The sequence below is a fragment of the Myzus persicae genome, unplaced genomic scaffold, assembly GCF_001856785.1.
Source record: "Myzus persicae strain clone G006 unplaced genomic scaffold, MPER_G0061.0, whole genome shotgun sequence".
In the NCBI taxonomy this organism is placed as follows: Eukaryota; Metazoa; Arthropoda; class Insecta; order Hemiptera; family Aphididae; genus Myzus; species Myzus persicae.
Window position 1 is genome coordinate 259804 of NW_019103056.1, and position 20471 is coordinate 280274.

General features: G+C 29.3%; 1 protein-coding gene and 1 long non-coding RNA gene across 4 annotated transcripts in view; one reads left to right on the forward strand and one right to left on the reverse strand.

Moving 5' to 3' along the window:
- Positions 1–20471, reverse strand: part of LOC111033695 — a 34902-nt gene that overhangs the window by 6452 nt on the left and 7979 nt on the right. For all 3 annotated transcript variants that reach the window (XM_022314569.1, XM_022314567.1, XM_022314570.1), the window contains exons 6-7: positions 19506–19754; positions 8236–8272 (exon numbers count right to left, since the gene is read on the reverse strand). In XM_022314569.1, the coding sequence (XP_022170261.1) occupies positions 8236–8272; positions 19506–19754 (286 nt within the window). The remainder of the gene's footprint in view (positions 1–8235; positions 8273–19505; positions 19755–20471) is intronic.
- Positions 768–16774, forward strand: LOC111033698. Its single transcript, XR_002604453.1, has 3 exons — positions 768–1460; positions 1531–1698; positions 13637–16774. It is a non-coding gene; the product is annotated as an uncharacterized LOC111033698 (long non-coding RNA).

A 20471-nucleotide genomic window follows, 5' to 3' on the forward strand; every position in this document is an offset into this window, starting at 1 on the left:
ACATATTGAAATCGATGAAGTAAATTTTCTCTCTAAAATAAACAACTTTGCTCGTAGATTTCGGTATTCAGTATGGTTTGATTTTCAATACTTAACAGCAGTGGCACCGAACTCAAAAAAATTTAAGTGAAGCGAGATCCAAAATGTTTATTCTACCACCCACAGGAACTTTCCAGTCATCTAAATTTAAGAACCGAAAGAATCACTTCCCATACATCAATCATTCCCTCACACTCCGAGCAGTTCGATTTGAATGCTCTCCTCCGATGTTATTATTATTAATACCTTCTTTTAAAATGCTCTCGAATATCTTATACGCGTCGCCGCTGTCAAGCCGTTGGCGAGTCGAGCCGGACTGTAGCAGTTTCCTTGTACCGTCGTCAAGCGACTTTGACCTGTTCCGGAACTGTCCGTCTTTGGGAACGTCCAACAGACACGACGCATGCTGGTGACCGGACACCTGGGTCGTCGCCGACGGCAATTGCTGCTGAGGTGTCGGTACCATGAGCGCAGTGCTTTTGGTGGCGGTCAATTGAGTTGCGCTATTCTTCGAGGTTCCGGTAAGCGCACGGTAAGCGTCGTGAAAGAACGACGTGCGCGGGGACGACCGCCTGCTTGGGCTTGGTGACCGAGACGACGATGACAGCGTGTACACGTTCTTCGGCATTGATTTCGGCGCGATTGGCTCGTCGTCCGGCGGCGTGATGTGGCACACCACGTGCGGCTTGGGCATCGCCAAACGTATCGGCTTGGCGGACTCCACTTCCATCGTAACGCGTCTCACCGTATGCCACAGTAATAATATTATATATATCGACGACGATTGTTCGCGAAAAATAGGATACTATCCCCGCTGAGTAGACGACTAACTTCTATGCTTGCAAAATAAAAAAAAAATTTTCCTTCGCGTATTATTCGTTCACGCACAGCATATATTTTAAAAACTATATTGTGTGTACAACGCACACCGTTCGGTCGGTTTTGCGTGTAAACAGACAATAATAATAATAATAATAATAATAAAATTATCTTGCCGTGTATGCAGAAAATTACAAACAGAATAGACATACGGAGCGGCGGTACTACCCGACGTTTGCAGCGGAACGTACAGCACTTGTGCGGCAGTATAATAGCACAGTGCAGTGCTGGCCTGACGCGCGCGCGCGCGAGAAAAACGAGCGTGGCGAAAAACGTGCGCGTACGACTGGTTCGAAAAAACGGAGCGCGGCGACCCGGGCCACTGTGTTCTACCACCACGATCAGCCGGCCGGCCACCGACGCTGTAGCGGCGGCGGCATTTCCTTCTCCCGACCGGCACGAAAACAAGAGCAAGGGAGGGGCTGGCCGACGAACCAGGGGACGAAAGCGACGCGCGACCGGTCCCACGTAGACATCAACAATATGATAATTCAATATACAATATTATATTATTATGTTTGGTCCCGATCGACTTTGACCGGGTATGTGATTTACCGGCACATGTGTAATAATAACAATATTATAATATAATATTGTAATATTATTATGTAGGTAACCAACCACCTACGAGATCAGCACTGCAACGAACGCGGCGCAGCGTCAAAGGTCAATGACGAATACATTTTCATTTATTTATTATAGTGAGGCAACTCGGGTACACACTATATATGTATGTTTATAATATATATAAACGGCGAACTTTAGAACCGAATACAATTGGTAAGTATAAAGGTCGGGATATATTATTATGTTTAAACACATGAAATAAAATAAAATAATATCGGGTTTCACAACAACCGTAAATCACTATTGTGCAGCAGCCTGCCTACGGATGCATAATAAAAATGTATTTGTTATTTAGATACTGTTTGGACCGTTTACACTATCGAGTATTCGAGTAGGCCTATGTTTTAATATTCCTTTTAAAATATCAATATATAAAATATTGTGATAACATAAAACCGGCATCGAAACAAACATACGCAGTAATCGAGACTAAAAAATGTCAAATACCATATAGTTTTTATTAGGTAATTTATAAAAAAAAAAGAAAAAGAAATTAAATACGCAATTAAGATTATATAATACTATGTAAACACCCGCTGTACGAGAGTTCAGAGTTATACATAATATATTCGGAGGTACCTATACATCAGGACCGTTATTTACCATCAATGTTATTTTAAGTACTGGAGTTGATGAATATAGTGCACCAAAATAATTTGTTGTTATAAAAGTGGACTTAGGGTTCATAATGAAAATTCAAGTAATAATACGACCCGAAGAAAGTTTCTTGCATTCTTAATAGGTTAGTTATAACTATTGTTTTTGTCGATTCTTTTGATTGTAATAATTTATCATTAGCATGGTAGTTTAATTCAAATAACTTTTTATTATAGATATCTACATACATTTATAACATGTACTTCACCTACAGTAAAATATTTATTCTTTGAAATTAAGAAATCTTTGATTTTACAATATGTATTTATAATTTGTTAAACTCTCGTTAAATACTTATTTATTTATAATTCAAAAATTAATAATAATAATCAAAAAACATGGATGATAATAATAATATTAGTTTTCATTTTTATTTTATAGCTTTTCGCTTTTCAAAAAATTGCAAAATCAGATTAATTGAAATAATGGCCGAACATGCCATGACAATAATCCACCGTACAACAATTGTGATAATTATAAGTATTTTAAACAAGCAACGAAGGATTTTGATTTCAATAATCAAATAAATATTACATTTTTCAATAAAATCAGCATAAGATGAACGTTTTCTCGACTAGAAATATGAATTTCATACCTCAAAATAACTCATAAAATAACCTTATAAACCATTCAATTTAAATAATACGTCATATAGAAAACAACTATATAATATCCCAATAAGATTATCATAACGAAATGTAATTATTTTTATTATAGCTGATAAAGAAATATCAATCTTCCATTTGACATTTTATAGTTCATACAATACATTATAATTTTATTACATAAGAATAAGAATAAAAGATAGAAGTGATTATAATAAACGTTTTAATATTAATAGTTTAATTTTCAAATATTTGTAGAATCAATTAAATTGTTTTATATTTGTACGCAAGTATTTATATAGTTGTTAAAATTGTCCTCTAAATAAAATATTTATTTTTAACATTGGAGATTTCAATTTGTACAAAAACATAATGCTTAAGTCATCAAAATCTTTTAACAATTTAACAATTAAAAAAAAAACAATTTAGATATGAATACAACGTGATGATTTATAACGTATTAGTTATTTGATATAGTTATTTTAAAGAAATGGTAATGTACTATTGTATTTGATAATTATAATAATTAATAAATAAATAAAATATTTCTGAATACAAAATTGACAAACATAAATAACAATTATAATTGTCATCTAATATAGTTTATTTAATTATTGCATTTTGAAGTATAACAATTAAACAAACAAAAAAAACTCCTGAAATGTACCTAGTTAAATTACTGTCAGGTAATGTAACAAAAAATATATTGAATTAAAATTTTAGTATTTACTTTATACAGGTATTTCCACGTAATTCCAAATTATAACAGATACCTGCGAAATTAAGATGATTAAGAATATTGATGAGCACATTAAAAACCCATTTGGTATTTTATCATACATAACACCTGTACGTACACCATAATCCAAAAAAAAAAACAACACATGATTATAACTGCGGTAATACTGAGATTTGCATTAGTTATCTCCGGCTATCATATGACTTTTTGTATTACCAATACTGTGAAGAGCTCTGGGTCGTCAATGATAGAATTATCTGACCTATTATTAAATTTACATTATAATTTGGGCCACTCGTGCATAATGTATAAACATATATAAGTATACACAATTTACATATATAGTCTCGGTAACGTTAAATGTTTTTCGATTTCTCAATTTTAAAACGAGGTAGATATCAGGTTTAACTTTTTTATTAGACAATTATATAACTGGCCTTTGCGGTGTAGCTATTGCATTTTAGAATACATACAATTCGGGTTATGATATTAAAACAAGGTTGTTCAAAAGGTTTTATTAATTCAATACAATTTAGTTTGTTTAAAAAAAAAAAATTTACACAATAATATAAGAGTATTAAAGATACTATGATAGGAGAAAGGAGGTAAGAGATCCTGATACGTAATTGAAATTTAACTATTGTTTATTTTCACGTAGTATTATGGTAAATAAAAAATATGGGAAAAATTCAAACGCTGTACGCGATAAAACTGAATATTTGATAGTAGATGCTAGGTAGGTTAATTAAGCCTAAAATCAAGTATTAATTATCAGGTTGTATGCGAAAGGAAGTTGTCTGTTATTTGCTATATTATAACAAATCATTGCATGACGTAGCCTCATACACTCGTAAATTTATTTGTATAATATTATATGCATTTAGAGGAAGAGTTCGATGTAAGTAATTTTTTAGTTCTATTAGTCATAAACGAATACTATACGACGAGTGAAATCTTAAAAGATTAGTGTGTTGAGTACCCGAGCATATGAACGGTTGTGTAAATTATGTATTATAATAAATATTATTTTATATATAGGTAACTATTTTCAATTTGACCGAAAAAAATTATTTAATTAGCAACAAAATGGTTTGTAGATGAAATCGAAACTTATTTTTCAATATCACGGTGCTAATGGTTTTGATTTTATTTACAAGGGATTTTGTATACTAATTTACTAATTTTCCAGATCAAATTGGATGTAATTTATTATTATAGTATACTATGAAAAAAATATTTAAAATCACACATTATCGTTTTGTTCCGAAAAATAAATATATAATATTTTATTGTTCAATTCAAGTAGGCTAGGCAAGTACTTCAAACAAGTATACATTAAACCAGTGGGCCTCAACCGTTATGAAGCATGTTTTTAAGTATATACCATTATTATGGCGTTAGGACGAGAAGGTAAAAACGAGACAAGTAAAACAATTGTGAAGATGGTATCATTCTCAATGTAAATTTAGGTTTACAATTGTCACTTTTTCAAAAATCCATTAATTGTTATAAGCGTGTAGCCATTTTTATGAATCTAATTTAGGGCGTCGTCGTGAAAAAAAGGCGGATAATCATTGTAAACTATACATTATAAATAAATTCAAAATATTATAAATAATGTTATAAAATCACAGACGTAAATAAGTCTTAATATGCAATTGTATAACTAACAAACATTATAAAATCATTGAAATGCTACGAATATTATGCTGTCTATGAAAAAAATGCTGTTTTGCACTTTTAGGAACACTGCGTATTGAATAAATTTATATGTAAGCAATAATTTTCGGCTTTATTATAATCATACGAAATCGCATGAGAAAATATTTTCATTTAAGTATATTTGAGTACATTATATGAAGTAGGTAATAAGTTACAAGATTATCATAATACGATTGTAGTTTCTATTTAAATATTAAAAGTAGAAATTCGGTTGTACTATTAACAAATTACCTAAATAATACGGATACGTTGTGTCATGCTAGAATACTTGTATAAATAATCAAATAATTAATAAAAAAAGAAAATATCTCATGTCTTTAAACAGTGTAACATTAGGGTAAACTTTTTTTTTTGATAAAGGAAGAAAAACTCGTTGGGAATCTTCTATTCAATTTTTGAATGTTCGCTATATAGAGAAAACATAATATAAATATTTGGTAAAAATTTCAAGGTACCTACGGTAAATTCCAACTAGATTCACTTTTATATCAGAAAAGGTATGCTGATGTCGAAAATCCGAGCATTTTTACTACCCAAAATGTTGATGGCAGACAGAAAAAAAAACATTATTGTAAGTATAATACTTTCATTCGCTAAGCTCAGAATCTAAAATATATCAAACCTTTTCATAATTAGTTTTCATCAAGTCACGTAAGCAGGATTAATTAATTTCTATGGCGAGGAAATTTTAATCGAATATAAAGCGTTTAGATTTAGATCGGTTTGTAGGCACATATATTTAAATTAAAATGTAGGGAAAAATTATTTTTGTGTACTTCGGATATTAGACGTAAAATAATTTTAAGCCAAAGTAATAGTTTTCTACATTACATCAAAATTAAATAATCAAAAGGGTTGACAGGTAGAATATTAACTAAATAAACTTTAAACTTATATACTTTCTGACGATCATTGTTTGAATATGCTCATCCCTGTAGTTTTGATCATAGAACATAGTTTATTAAATGACACCACCCCACCATAGGGGTCAGTATATAGGGTCACCATAGGCGGCTACTTTGCCCAGCAAAGATAATTCTATTCACTATAATAAAATGTTATTCAAACCATTTTAGGTAAATAAAATGGATATTATTATGATATTGTAACATATATAAACTTAAAAATGTAATATAAGGTTCTTCATAAGTTGTTAGTGGAAATGAAGTTAAAATGTTGTGCGTAAATCCATAGTAATTTTTTATGAGTGTCTGAACTTAGAATTTTGATAAAACTCGTCAAAATCATGCAAATTTTTTTGAATAAGAAATTCATAAAAATATTTTATTTTATATCAAAGGGGTTAATAGGATTTCTGAGCATTCCCTCGAGACACCCCGGTTTCAATAGGAGATGCGCAGAACCGACATGTTCTCTGGTGAAATAGAGACGATAGTATAATATATACACAATATATTAAAAATATTTGATGAGAAAAAACTCATTGTTGGGGGTCTATTTTTGAACTTGATCGAAAATAACGAACGAATTACTCGTAATTATTATTTTATGTTCAAATGTTATTGTTTTAATGTGTTATATATAACGTGTATAGGTAAAAAATTATTATAAATTTTATTTTAATATTTCAAAATACCTTTCGTTCGATAGTTATAGCAGAGCGTCTAGTAGGATGGAGATACTTCATGTATAAGATCTCGGACGTTCTGTTTAGGTAGTCTAAACTTTTTGATAAACTGACGATCATTTAATTCTTAATACATATCGTGAGTTAGTTTGTTTTACATTAAAATAGTTTTATGTATGTATTTAAATAACCAGTTAATACCGTCCAATGCATTTTCAGCGGTGTAAAATCGTCGATTTTCATTCCTTTCAAGTTCCAACTTTTCAATAAGATTTCTAATCATTTGCAGATGATTTAAATTAAGTAATAAACCCATAATTTTCACTTATTTAATTTAATTATGCTCTAAAGAATAAATTAAATAAGAATTTGTAGTAAAAAAATTGTTTTATGACATTTAACACTGCAAGTCGTGATAAGGAAAAAACGAATAACTAATCTAAAATGCTATTAGATTACTAAATGAGCAACCTAATATAGTAATCGAATAATTAGTTTACTTATTCGATTACTAATCATTAGATTGAATTCAAAAATACCATTTTGTATACTTAATCGAATAGATGATCGAAAATGGATGTATTAGATCACTAATACGATTCGAGTAAGTTCAAAAATAGACCCCCCAGATATTAAAAATAATGAAGCATAGACAGATGCATTAAGACTCTCTATGTACATTGTACAGGTATTACATTATCTATATTATATTATTATTTATAAGACGCGCGAGTTTCAGCATTTATAAATTCGTATTGAAATTATTTTTAATATTTATTTTAGAAACCCCAAAATAAAAATCTTGTTCTAAAGAATTTAAAAACGCCGAAAATATTTCGATATTTTAACATACATATACACTTCTACAGTATCTCGATTAATAATACGATAGTATGAGATGTATAGATTACAATTTATAACTATAAAACCATGTTTATAATAAGGAATTAAAAAGTTTATTAGTTAGGTATTAGTATTTTTCTACTCATTAAACTTCTGTAAATAAATTAAACCATTGGTAAATCTTCATTTACATCAAGTTTTTAAAATATCAAATAAAAAATAATTCCACAATCGTGGTAAAAAAAATTTCTGTAATTTATAAAATAGCATCTTGCTTATTATGATTAATCTAAATTTACTTTAAGCTGATCAATTGATAACATTGCGGTTTACACTAACACTAGATTTGATTCTAAAGTAACATAACTGACGTCAGAGATTAGACACTTTAATAATCTTGACCCAATGAAATAACCTATAATTTTCGTCATCTTAAAATAAACAACAACAAGAACCAAATTCGTAATAGCATACAAATTTAAAAATTAAGTAATTTAGTATTTGTTCTGTGAGGTTAATACATTGTAGGTACTCACCTTGTGCAAAATTTGTGTGTGGAATATTGGCTGCTCTCTGTAAAAGCAAAAAAAACAAAATACATTTTAGTTCCAGTAAGAATGTTATGTGTAGTGAAGTTGAGCAAAACAAGGTTAAGTATTTATTCAATGTCAATTAACAGATCCTCGATTTATTATATCAAGTATTTCTTGTTTCAATAGTAACTCAATTAAATAAATAACTAGAAAAATATCAAAAGATTTATAATTTATATTATGAGACATTTTTTTCTATTCATTTTATCGTTATTTATTATTATTGTTATTTGTTTATATTTTTCATTTAAATTTATATACAGCAAATAACATAACATTGCCATCAATCAATAATAATATTTTAATAAGAATATTCAACCTAATATGGATATACTTATTTGGGATCATTACATATGGCGACTCAATATACATAGTAATATAGATACATTGTTCAGCTTGGCAAAAAGTACATACTTGATAATTTAACTATTAAATAGCAATTCATTGCCAGTATCATTACTCATGATTCATTAACAATTAATTTTGTTTAAACAACTCCACTGTAGTTTAATAACTGATAATCTGTATTATTACGTATTGAAATATACACAAAAACATAAAACATATTCAATTAATAATGAATATATAATTATTTCTTATGATAAAATTATAAAACCGGTAACTATTACCTATCATATTATTATGCTAGTGATGATTGTAAACGATAATTATTATTGGTGATTCATAAATATATTAAACCTATTTCCTCACACAATTTGTGATTTTTCTCAATCATAAAAAAATATTGCACTTAGATATATAATCTGAAGCTATATGACTACTTATGACACAATGACGGAGCCACGGAGGTTAAGAAGGCTCTACACGGACATTTGTTGTTTTTGTTTTGCAAGTGCGTAACACAATAAATTGTATGCTCAGCAGATCACGTTTAGTTTAAAAATTAGAATGAATTGACCTCTTGTAAAATGTAAAGGTGAGGTAATTATCCAAGGGATATCATAGGTTTTTTTTATTATGTTTTAATTTCAAAGCAAGTTATGAGTATTTTTAAACTTTAAATTGTTTGTATATCTTAAAATACTCATAAATAGCTTTAAAATTAAAATATAATAAGGAGCCTATGAGGTGCCCTAGATAAAAATCTTACCTTTATATTGTATAAGAGGTCAAGTCACTCTTAATTTTTAAAATAACGGATCTAAACGAGATCTGCTGTACGTAAAGTTTGCCATGTTACGCACTTGTAAGACGGGAACAACAATAATGTTAGAAAATCTTAAGTGATATGCAGACACGGAACACATACACAAAAAAAACATTTCTAGGGGATCATATACATTGTAACTTATATAAATTACAAGTTCAAAATTATAGTTTATAATAAAAATATAAAAAAAAATTCTGGAGGGGAAGGGCTGACCACTAAAACCACTCTTGCATTATATACACGCCCGAAAGCTGGGGTATTATAATTTTTATCTCACCAATTAAAATACCGTATTTTAAATACGATAATTTGATTCATCACCAAACAAACGCAAAGACTTTAACATGACATGTATGTGACACAAATAGAAATAATTTCAAAATGCTTAGAGCAAGTATTGTAATAAAACCAATAAAAATATATTTTTACTACCAGATTATTATTAAATTATAAGCATAAATAAACGCGATCACTCTATATTATGGATGATAAGAAACTAATATATTTCAATACAAAACAATTTTAATAGGACTCGTTATGTTCTAGGAGTAATACAAAACTCTACAATATTTTAGGTAGGTAATTCATAAGTATTAACTATATACATATACATATTACACATCATAATATAACAATGAAACAAAACATACATTTATTATAATATTCAGTAAGATTAATAATTAAAACGGAAATAGTGTTGATATCCTACCTACTGCAGAATCGTTATTTATTTGTTGAGTACATCTTAAAATTTTTTTTAAAAATTTGTAGGTACCAACTTATTTTTGTTTACGAGAAAAAATATAAGTATTATTAATTATTTCTGCGTAACCTTCAATAGTGCATTTTTATAAGATATGCATTTGTGTGATATGAAACGTGTGTTTCATATAAAAATAAATGTTATCGAAATTGTTGTTTCTGGAGAGATTATGTTAAATTGAAGTCGAGCGAGCTAATTAAACACAATGGGCCACAACTCATATGATGTTTTTCGTCGCACATTAAAAAAAAAACATATAAACTATAAATTATAGCCTATAGAAAAAAATAATAAAAAACACTATTCAACATCACAAAATCAGTAAACTGCAAAGTGATTGTAATAGTATTGTAAATACATATAGATATAATACAATAGTATTTTTTATTTAACTCAAATAATAATATAAAAACAGATACCTTAATTTTTAATTAAATTATACTAAAAATCTTGTTCAGTTATAATATTTGATGGATTATTTGAAGGCTGAGGTTTTCAGGTTATTTTACAAGTGTGTACTATAATTCTAATTGATAGAAAGTTACATTATAATAAGTGGTCAAGGAAGTCTAGTAATGTAAAAGTAATCAAAAATATAAAGTTTATGTAGACAATATACCAGATATACCAGTACTTATTTAATTTAATTAATCTACGTGTGTTTATACAATTACATATATATTGATAAGCCTGGGCAAGTTAATGATAATTTTTAACCGAGTTAAGTTCAGTTGATCTAAAACACTTTAAAAACTTTAAAGTTATATGGAAACTTACAAATAACTTATTAAGTTAAATTATATTTTTTTTTTTTTAATACATAAATAGGCAGTAATATGGTTTAAAATAATAAAAAGTTTATGTTCGTGCAATATGCAATTTTATTATATTTATAAAATAACCTTACTTGGATTTTATTAAAGTAACTCGTTATTTATTAAGTTTATATTAATAAAAATGAGGTAAGTTAAAAACTAAGTTATAGGTAGATAATGAAAAGTAACATTAACTTTTTAAGTAGTGTACGCCCAGCCTTGTATATTGGTATACAAAACTATTTTGTATCCTAATCTAACCATATATACTTGTCATCCAATTTACTGTAAAAGGTAAATAGGCAACAATTTATTAAATTGATATTATTATCACTCGTAGGCATTTTTAATATTTAAACTATTCTTGTATAATACATTATAGGCATTTTTTGAATATGTTGAAACATTTTAATAATAATAAAAAAAAAAGGCATTTTTTGTTATCTTATTTGGTACTATAGTGTGTAATGGTAGGTAAGAAAAAATCATATGTTAGTCGTTCTAACTTCCAATAGCTACTATACCTACTACATAGATTTGAATTATTCAATACAATATTGACGTATTAGATAATATGATAAAAAAAAGTTATAAAAGAAGAAATATAAAGTTTTAAATGCTTGTTGTTTCAGTGTAGAGTAAATTAACTCAATATAACATGTTAAAATTAAACTTCAGCAGTTTTGGATTTATCAGATTTATCATGCTAATGTATAAACGTACCTATGTAAACATGATAAAATTCGAAAAGCTATATAAATATTGTATGCAACATTTCGTAATATTAAATAGTATCTACCTACCTAGGTATTATAATACCGACCATATTATTTTTATGTAGAGTAAATATATAATAAAATATTTCAATTGTTTAATAATACTTCAGTTAGACACTATTTTTCAACATCTATAAACTTTAAAATGTAATATAATAGTTAAGTGCATTTTTACAATGTACAATTATATGTTTTAGGTGGCAAAAAAATAACAAATTTAAAACATTTAAAATTGTTGAAATTAATCACATTTTAATAACAAATAAGATCACATCTATTCAATACTTAAATTAATTATAAGAAAAAATTGCAGGTGAATTATTATTTCAACAGAAAAATGAAAATTGTTTGAGTTAACACAGGTTAACGTTGTCGGTTCACGTCAAATATTCAATATACTTGTTGTACCTATGTATACCTATAGACTATAATATTATAGTCTATAAATTATAATATGTAACTTTTGGAAAACTTCTTTTACCGTGTATAAAAAACGTATATCATTATTGCCAATGACTTCGTCACTTTACTTAAACTATAAAACATTTATTACATTATTATTCCATGGCTGCATCGTAGTAAATAATTATGGACTTGGTATAGTTGGTGTGCAATTCTTCTAAACACGTTCTTGACGTTTGACGTATAAAAATAATTTCTCAAATTATTCATCTTTATTATATTCAGATGTTTTGACGTTGTTTATTGTTATAATCGCGGTATGAACATTATTATTCAATCGTTTTTTTACAAGTTTTATTATTAACAATGTAGTATTACGGTAAATGTGTATTTCTACTTTGTAATAAAAATTAAAAACACAAATATTAAAATGTAACTATTATACATGTAATCATCACTATAATATTGTACGGTCGAAAATAACTCCTTCACTCCATCACTAATATATAATTTATATATTCTGTAGTATAACATACAATTAACTTTTTAAACGTACAATGCATTTTTATAATTTATAAAAATATAATTTTCAAGGTAAAATTGGATGCAGGCATTTCTATTTTGTAGGTGGTTAGGTTAGGCTATTCTTCAACTGACGTATACATAATAGAAGTACAATACGTTTTAATTCATCGTTGATGTTTATTTCGAGTTTTGGTAGACCAATTGATCAACATTTTTGAAATTTATTTTTAACTTCTACTATAAATTTAACAAAAATTAAAAATTGAGAAATTTGCTATCATTTAAATTTTATAATTAAGTATACAAAAGTAAATTAGTAGGTAGCATCGTCTGTAATTGAAAAAATTTAGATAAGCACTAAGCGGTAACAAATCAGGTAAAAAAGGAAACATTCCCCAATCGCTTTAAACCGACAGCTTCTTATTACGTTTAGAATATAAAATATGAAGGAACACTTTTGCAGTAGTACAATTGTATGATCATATTCAGGCATCCACAATTAAAAATGTAATGGGGACTTATTGTTTTTAAAATTTTAAAATTGTATTTCTGATTTCTAACGGTATGTCATATACTACGAACGCAAACAATTCAAATTGATCTAATCTTGCATTTAAAATTCTATACAATAAATAAAACCGATACGTTCCTCCAACAGGCAATAAATACCATAGGCACGTCTACCTTAATGATCATAAACTGAACCCAAATATACCTAATATTTAGCATCATAAAAATCAATATATTACTAAAAACTTAAAATAATATATATGTATATGTACTATGTAGGTACATATTTAATTTTGTAAAAGTACCTAATATTTTTTAGTGCATTTTAAAAATACGTTTCTTTACATATTTGAGGCATAATGCAATTCTTTTCTTTTTTTAGGGCATCAAGTTCCCAGTCCTTCTTGAAGTATATAATTTTGATGGTAAACTTGCTGAATATTTTAATCATGAAATGTAAGATATCAACAAAACTACGGGAGAATAGTGATCGTATAAGTTATTTTAATCCATCATCCATTGGCCACAGAAAAAATGACTTATAATTTAAAAATAAATAAATAATAAAATAAAAATACTGCAATAAAAAAAACTTGTAAATAAGTCTACCTAACAGATTTTAGGATATTTATTTTTAGCCTGATATCACTGTTAAAGTATTAAGTAATATGGAAGATGACAGTTTACATATTGAAATTATTTAAGGTGCACGTGGTATTTTTAACATGCTTCAAAAAAGTTGTTTTAAATTGATAAATGATTTGAGATAATATGTAGAAAACTATACAGCTATATGCATGTATGTAATTTACTCATTGAACGAACCTTTATGTTCAAAAAGAAGAACAACTATATCGAACGACACGGACTTGTCGATGAGCATTCCGAACACATGAAAATAATATTACAATTTATAATACTATGCCGGAGGTTTGTGAATACGGGGATTAAAATCGATCACGCGATATAAACACTGCCGTAAGCATAAAATAACGGCGGTAGTGGTACGTGCAGCTGTATTTCTTACACAAACAATAACTGACATATAATATATTATTATAATTATTTATATATAATATATTTTTATTAGAGTGCAAGACACGGTAATAGTCACACAGGTCAAATCCGTAAAAATTATGTAACCAGCATGTAATATTTATAGGTAATAATGGTAAACAATCGCCCTTTATAAAAGTAAGTCTATTTAGTGAATAAATAAAAAAGGTCCAACAAGCGCGACAACGTAAGTGGAGCAACCAATAGCGAGAAGAAAACTACGATTGATGAACTGTTGGTGAACTGTCAATAAACTATAATATAAATCAATATCATAACCATACGCAATAAGCCTATAGGCTATAATACGATGTATAGATAATATAATATGAATAATATTAATAATAATATGATATTATAATAAATAATATCTACATATTTACGCGATGACCGTCACGGTAACGTAGTAACAACTAGATGCATAAGCATTCGTGGTTTTATTCTGGAATAGTAGAATACGATATATTATACGTATAGTACTATAGTACATACACGGATTGTAATTTGCAACGAATACCTACGGCCCACGGCTACAGGATAAAGAATCAATAACAGAATTAGATCTTCGCGAACGACAAGTCATATAAATAATAAAGGAAAGACGAGCTCTTAATATCTGTGATCGATAGCCATCAATGATGATGTGTTCCCCCTACCGTTCCAAAAACCTACAAACCATCAATACAAAAACCTACAGTACCTACTAATAGCTAATGGCCACAGTTGCCGGGCTCAGGATCAATTAGAAAAAAAAAAAAAAAGTATAGATGTATGTATATTGTATGTGATATTACGTAAACATCAATAAACGACGACAGCAGAGGAGAAGCATTGTTCACCAGAGCCTTCTATGATGTCGGTTAAAACAAGAAAAAAAGGTATAGGAGATGTGTTACCATTTTAGCAGTAAATCTAATTATAGTATTATTTAATTTATTTACAATTGCGTACTGGCTCCAGCGTCAAAGGCAATACGGATAATTATTTTAGTTGTAGCACCATAAGTAACTATAAGTGTAGAAAGGACACGAATTACGTTATCAATATTTTTTAACTTAAGGGGTAGTTTCGAAACAGGTGAATTGCACTCTTAATATACATAGGAAAATGCAGTGGCGTACCCAGGATTGTACTTCAGCCCAGCTCATGAAACGTCTGTGTATAGGAAACCAACTCGATTCGCTCGCAATATAATTTATTTATTTCATATTTCAATACCAACATAACTCATTTACATATGAAACAAAAGTAAGTTTTACAAACTTACACAAAAACCACATTAAGAATTTGTATTATTTGCATTAATATTATTGAAATATTCAAAAAAATCACCAAGTTAAAATGCAGGTATACACAAACAGATTGGCAGTCCGCAGAAATCAAAAAAATGTAATGGCCATGATTAAAACAAAACTACTAATTATAATAAATCGCAATTATTAGTAAATTGGTGTACATTTTCTAATATTTCTAATTGTATATCTTTCATAAAAGAAACACTAATACCTACAATCTATACATAGTACATTATAATATTATGGAAATAGCAATAGCAATTGATATTAATGTATTACTATTATTACGATTTGAGAGGCTAGTATACAATTTTAGGATGATTATTATTGTACAATAAATCAATTGTTCAAATAAAATTAAATTCGAGTTAGAATATGGATAATGCGAATTATACTTGTAATCAATACTGATTTTTGAATCAAAATAAATATTTTTAATGTTAGGTACCTACACAATAAATGAAAATTGTATTTGATATCATATATTTCTCAGCATTGTCAATTATTTTTCATTACATATATATATATATCATTCAGATACACAACTCCAAAAAGTAATACACGTGTGATATATGTACGTTATAAACAATTACACTTAATGTTTTATCTTTATATATACTTCCGACCAAAAGTTTTTACACACGGAATTTAAAAAAAAAATATTTTGAATTCCTCAATTTAACTGCCAATTACATTACCTATTCATTATGTTTTATCCTTGTTTGTTTTTTGTGCCTCGTGGTAGGTATATTTGGTTACAACTACTAATTAGTCAGGTGAGTTTCGTTTGATTTTGTCTTAACTTTGACATTATATTTGAACTATTCGTTGCAACATTAAAAAATGACCTTTTTTCTTATCACAGCAGGTCATACTCCTCCCCTATGGCCATATAATAGTGGCGATTGGTGAATACGGAATGGCGCCCGAGTACTCGCGACGTGTTTTACTGTCGTTATGCAACAGGTGTACGTGTAAAATAATAATAATAACAGTTGTAGTGGGTATTGTGTAAGCTCACTGCGGGCTACGACGGCGACGGTCTGCGGGAAGAGATAAAGTGAAACATTGTGAGAAGGTGGGAGAAAGAGAGGGGCGGGAGTGGAGAGTAAAGATAATGAGTACCGAGGGGGGGAGTGAGGAGGCGTATTAGTGTATTACCGAGAGATACATACGAAGGGTAACGCCGAAAGCATTGTCACGGGCAGCCGGATAGGTGACTGTGCGACAGTGGCTGGCTGTAGAGTGGCCAGATGAAAAGTCGCCGGGGCCACGGCGGCGGCGGGCGACTGCAGATGGTGGTGGTGCTTGACGAGATCGACGGGATTTCCACCGTCCAGGGACCGGCTGCGTGGCTTGTTGACGGCCGGCACCGCCGCGGACGGATCCTGTTGCTGGCTGAACATCCATCGGAAATACCACGACATCGCCCGGGCATATTGCGCCGGTACGCGCACACCACACACGGTGACGGACACACAGTGCAGCGAACACAGACGATAATTGCAGATGACGCGGTAACGGGTACGGGACAGGACCGCGACGACAGAGCGACGGACGGTGGACTGACAACGTCGGTGTGCGGACAACATACATCGTGTCGTACCTGGGCAACGCGGACGGCCGCGGAGAGCACCACCACCGCCAGCCATCGCGTGACCGTGGAGGATGGATGGAACGCACCATGGACGCGATACTGATTTTTGAGGAAGGGAACCGGTTTTCGGTGTGTACGCGAACGAGTGAGCGGAGCGCGCGTGCTCTCGTATGGAAAATATAGACGCGAGAAAAACAAAAATAATAATATCATTAAATATTATAATAATGATAATAATAATGATGATGAGGATAATAAAAACAGAACGGAGGCGAGTATCTCCATATAGTAAAATACCAGTACGAAAATATTATGTTTGCAGTGCACTGGAACTCGTACCACAGCCGACAACAAAATCCTTGGTAGAGGGGACTCGATGTATAATAATAACATTTATCGGCAATTAGTCGTGTTGTTTCAAGGTCTTTCGTGACACTTTCACTAAACAACGGTCACAGCTCAAGACTCCCACCAAGGCACCAACATAGAACGTCACTTCTACAGCATGATGTCCGCTGAGGGTCATTCGAAAACACGGCGGCAGAGCTCGGCGTCGTTTTCACGATTGCCTACTTCAATTGTCTTCAAATGTTTTCCAAAACCAATCAGTAACTACTATGTAATTTATTAAAGTCTACTATTAATTTTAACTTTACCTCAAAGCTAATTCACTGCAACTTAATTTGTCATAAAAAAAAATAGTTTGGTGAATGGACTTCTATTGTTCCGGTAGTCGATTTCATAAACTAGGTCAGAGGGCTCACACAAAAAACTGGTTATTATATCATCGGTTCACCTCCCCACCAAACCTCTACCATTTCACATGTTAATTTTCAATGGAGAACAATTGTAAAAAAACGTTGTTCTACATCTGCATGAACTTCAGCAAAAGTATAACAATGATTTACATTTTTATAACAAAATGAACAAAATAATACAAACTCATGTAGGTGATTAAAAGTTACAAAAATATACTCACGTATATCTCATCATCTAGACTCATTACTCATTAGTCTATATATTATTATGGTTTTCGACAGTTGTATTACCCACTATTATTTTTTATAACACTAACAAAACTACTTTGTACAGTAAAAAACCATTTTAAAGTTGGTAATTTTTGTTTAAAAAAAAATATTTTTATAAAACCTATCCTGCCTAGCATATAAGTAAAGAATTATTTTACAAGTCTATTACATATAAACAAATAGGTAAATGTTAAAAAATGTTTATAATAAGTCCATGTGTTTTTGTTCTTAAATGCATATATATATATTATATCAAAAACGAAACGCCTAAAAATTAAAGCACTGTACATAAAGTAAGGTCACTGTGTTACGTGTGTACCATTGTATTTTTTTCAATATTTTCACCATTAAACACAATTTAGTCTATTAAATATTAGTAGCTGTATTTTTTCTAAAGTCTTATGCTTCATATTATAGATTACCCAGCCAGGTCTAGATATCTGATGATGACTGATAAATTAACGCACAACTTAGCTTTCATTAACATTTCTACATTAAAAAGCACCAGAGGTTCAAGTTATCATTAATACCGATATCACAAAACCGACTTGCTCATATAAGACTTACAACTAAAAATATTCAATTAGGCACCTAGCTGTAATACTGTAATACCGACATAACAAAGTTCTCTTAATCAAGGTGCACCAGAAGCTAGTAATTTATCAACTTAGTTTATAAAAAATATAATTTACTATAAAAACAATATAATAAGTGAAAGATACCATTAGAAGTTATATACAATTATAAGTTTATTAATTTGTTCAGTTTCTAACAATATTTTTGAATATTGCTTCATTGTCTATTGAAATATTCATTTTGATATTTAGTGTCAATAAGTTTTGTTATAAGTTATATATATATATTTAAATATATAATAATATAAACATTTAACATGCGCTGTGATGTTATGTTATATGTATGTCACAAATCGCCAAGATGTGATACCACCAGTATCTATATATTATGGTAAACATTATACTACCATTGTTAGATCATATTTATCGCATTAAAAATATATTAAACATGCTTAAATAAATGTATTATTTTTCTTTTTTTGTAGTACTACATAACAAGTTTTTTTTCCTAAATTTGTATTCATTTATATTCCTTTTTTAAACATTTTTGAGAGCTTTTAAAATGTTTTTATTTAATGCCTAAACTGTTCACTACCACTCATAAATTATAATTGTGTACTAACATTTTTAAATGGAACGATTAGAGACCAAGAAATTAGTGATCCCTATTATGCATTAAGTAATCAACTATAGAACTTACAGCTTTACGTTTGTCTTCTGCAGAAACAGCACTTTGAGATCTATGTCTAAATAAATCCATCATTTTAGAAACGGCTCCTTTGGTACTAGCACTATCTGATCCAGCTCGTGGTCTTGCAGCTATTGCAGTTTGCTTATAACGATTTCGAGTTGGAGGTGGTACCAAATTATTAAATTCAACAGTATCACTAGATATATTTGATCCACTAATACTATTTCGAGCACTTGAACCAGGTGATTTAAGAGTTTGCTGTAAACAATAATAAAAAATAATTTATGAGTTAGGTGTACATAACCTACTAATATGAATAATTTCTAAATAACAAAATGGTTTTAAATAACACATTTTTAACTGTAGAGGTAATTTAAGAATACAATTTAAATTATTTACGGTCAGGTAAAATAACGTATTTAAGATGAAAAAATAACAGAATAATCATCTACAATTTCAAACCCACATTATTAGTTTATCTTCTTATAAGATAAGATACTAATGTGTACTTTATAATTAATATCAATAGATTAATAAAGCTGAATTGTAAAATGTTACAACAACTGAACAATATATGTATATTGTATACAATATACACAATAATGTTTAATGATTTAATTTACAAATAACACTCAACTTTCCAAGGCAAAAAGAAAAACAATAGAGTTTGAATAAAGTGAGGAACGTATTGAACAATATTACTTTTCATTATAGTTATTATAATTATTGGTTATTTCTAAACATTGTAATATGGATTGCTCTAAAAGTTCTATGTAACACCAGGAAAGATTGGATATAATACTATGAAAAAGCATATGTTAGATTTTTATTTTACCAATAATAGAATAACATTGAATAATTTTGAAGAAAAATCTACAATTGTTGATGATTCATGATTGCTTAAAATACAATCCATTTCTGAAATTAGAAAAGTGAAACCACATTGTATCTCTGTATTCTGTGTTTTTTTAAAAT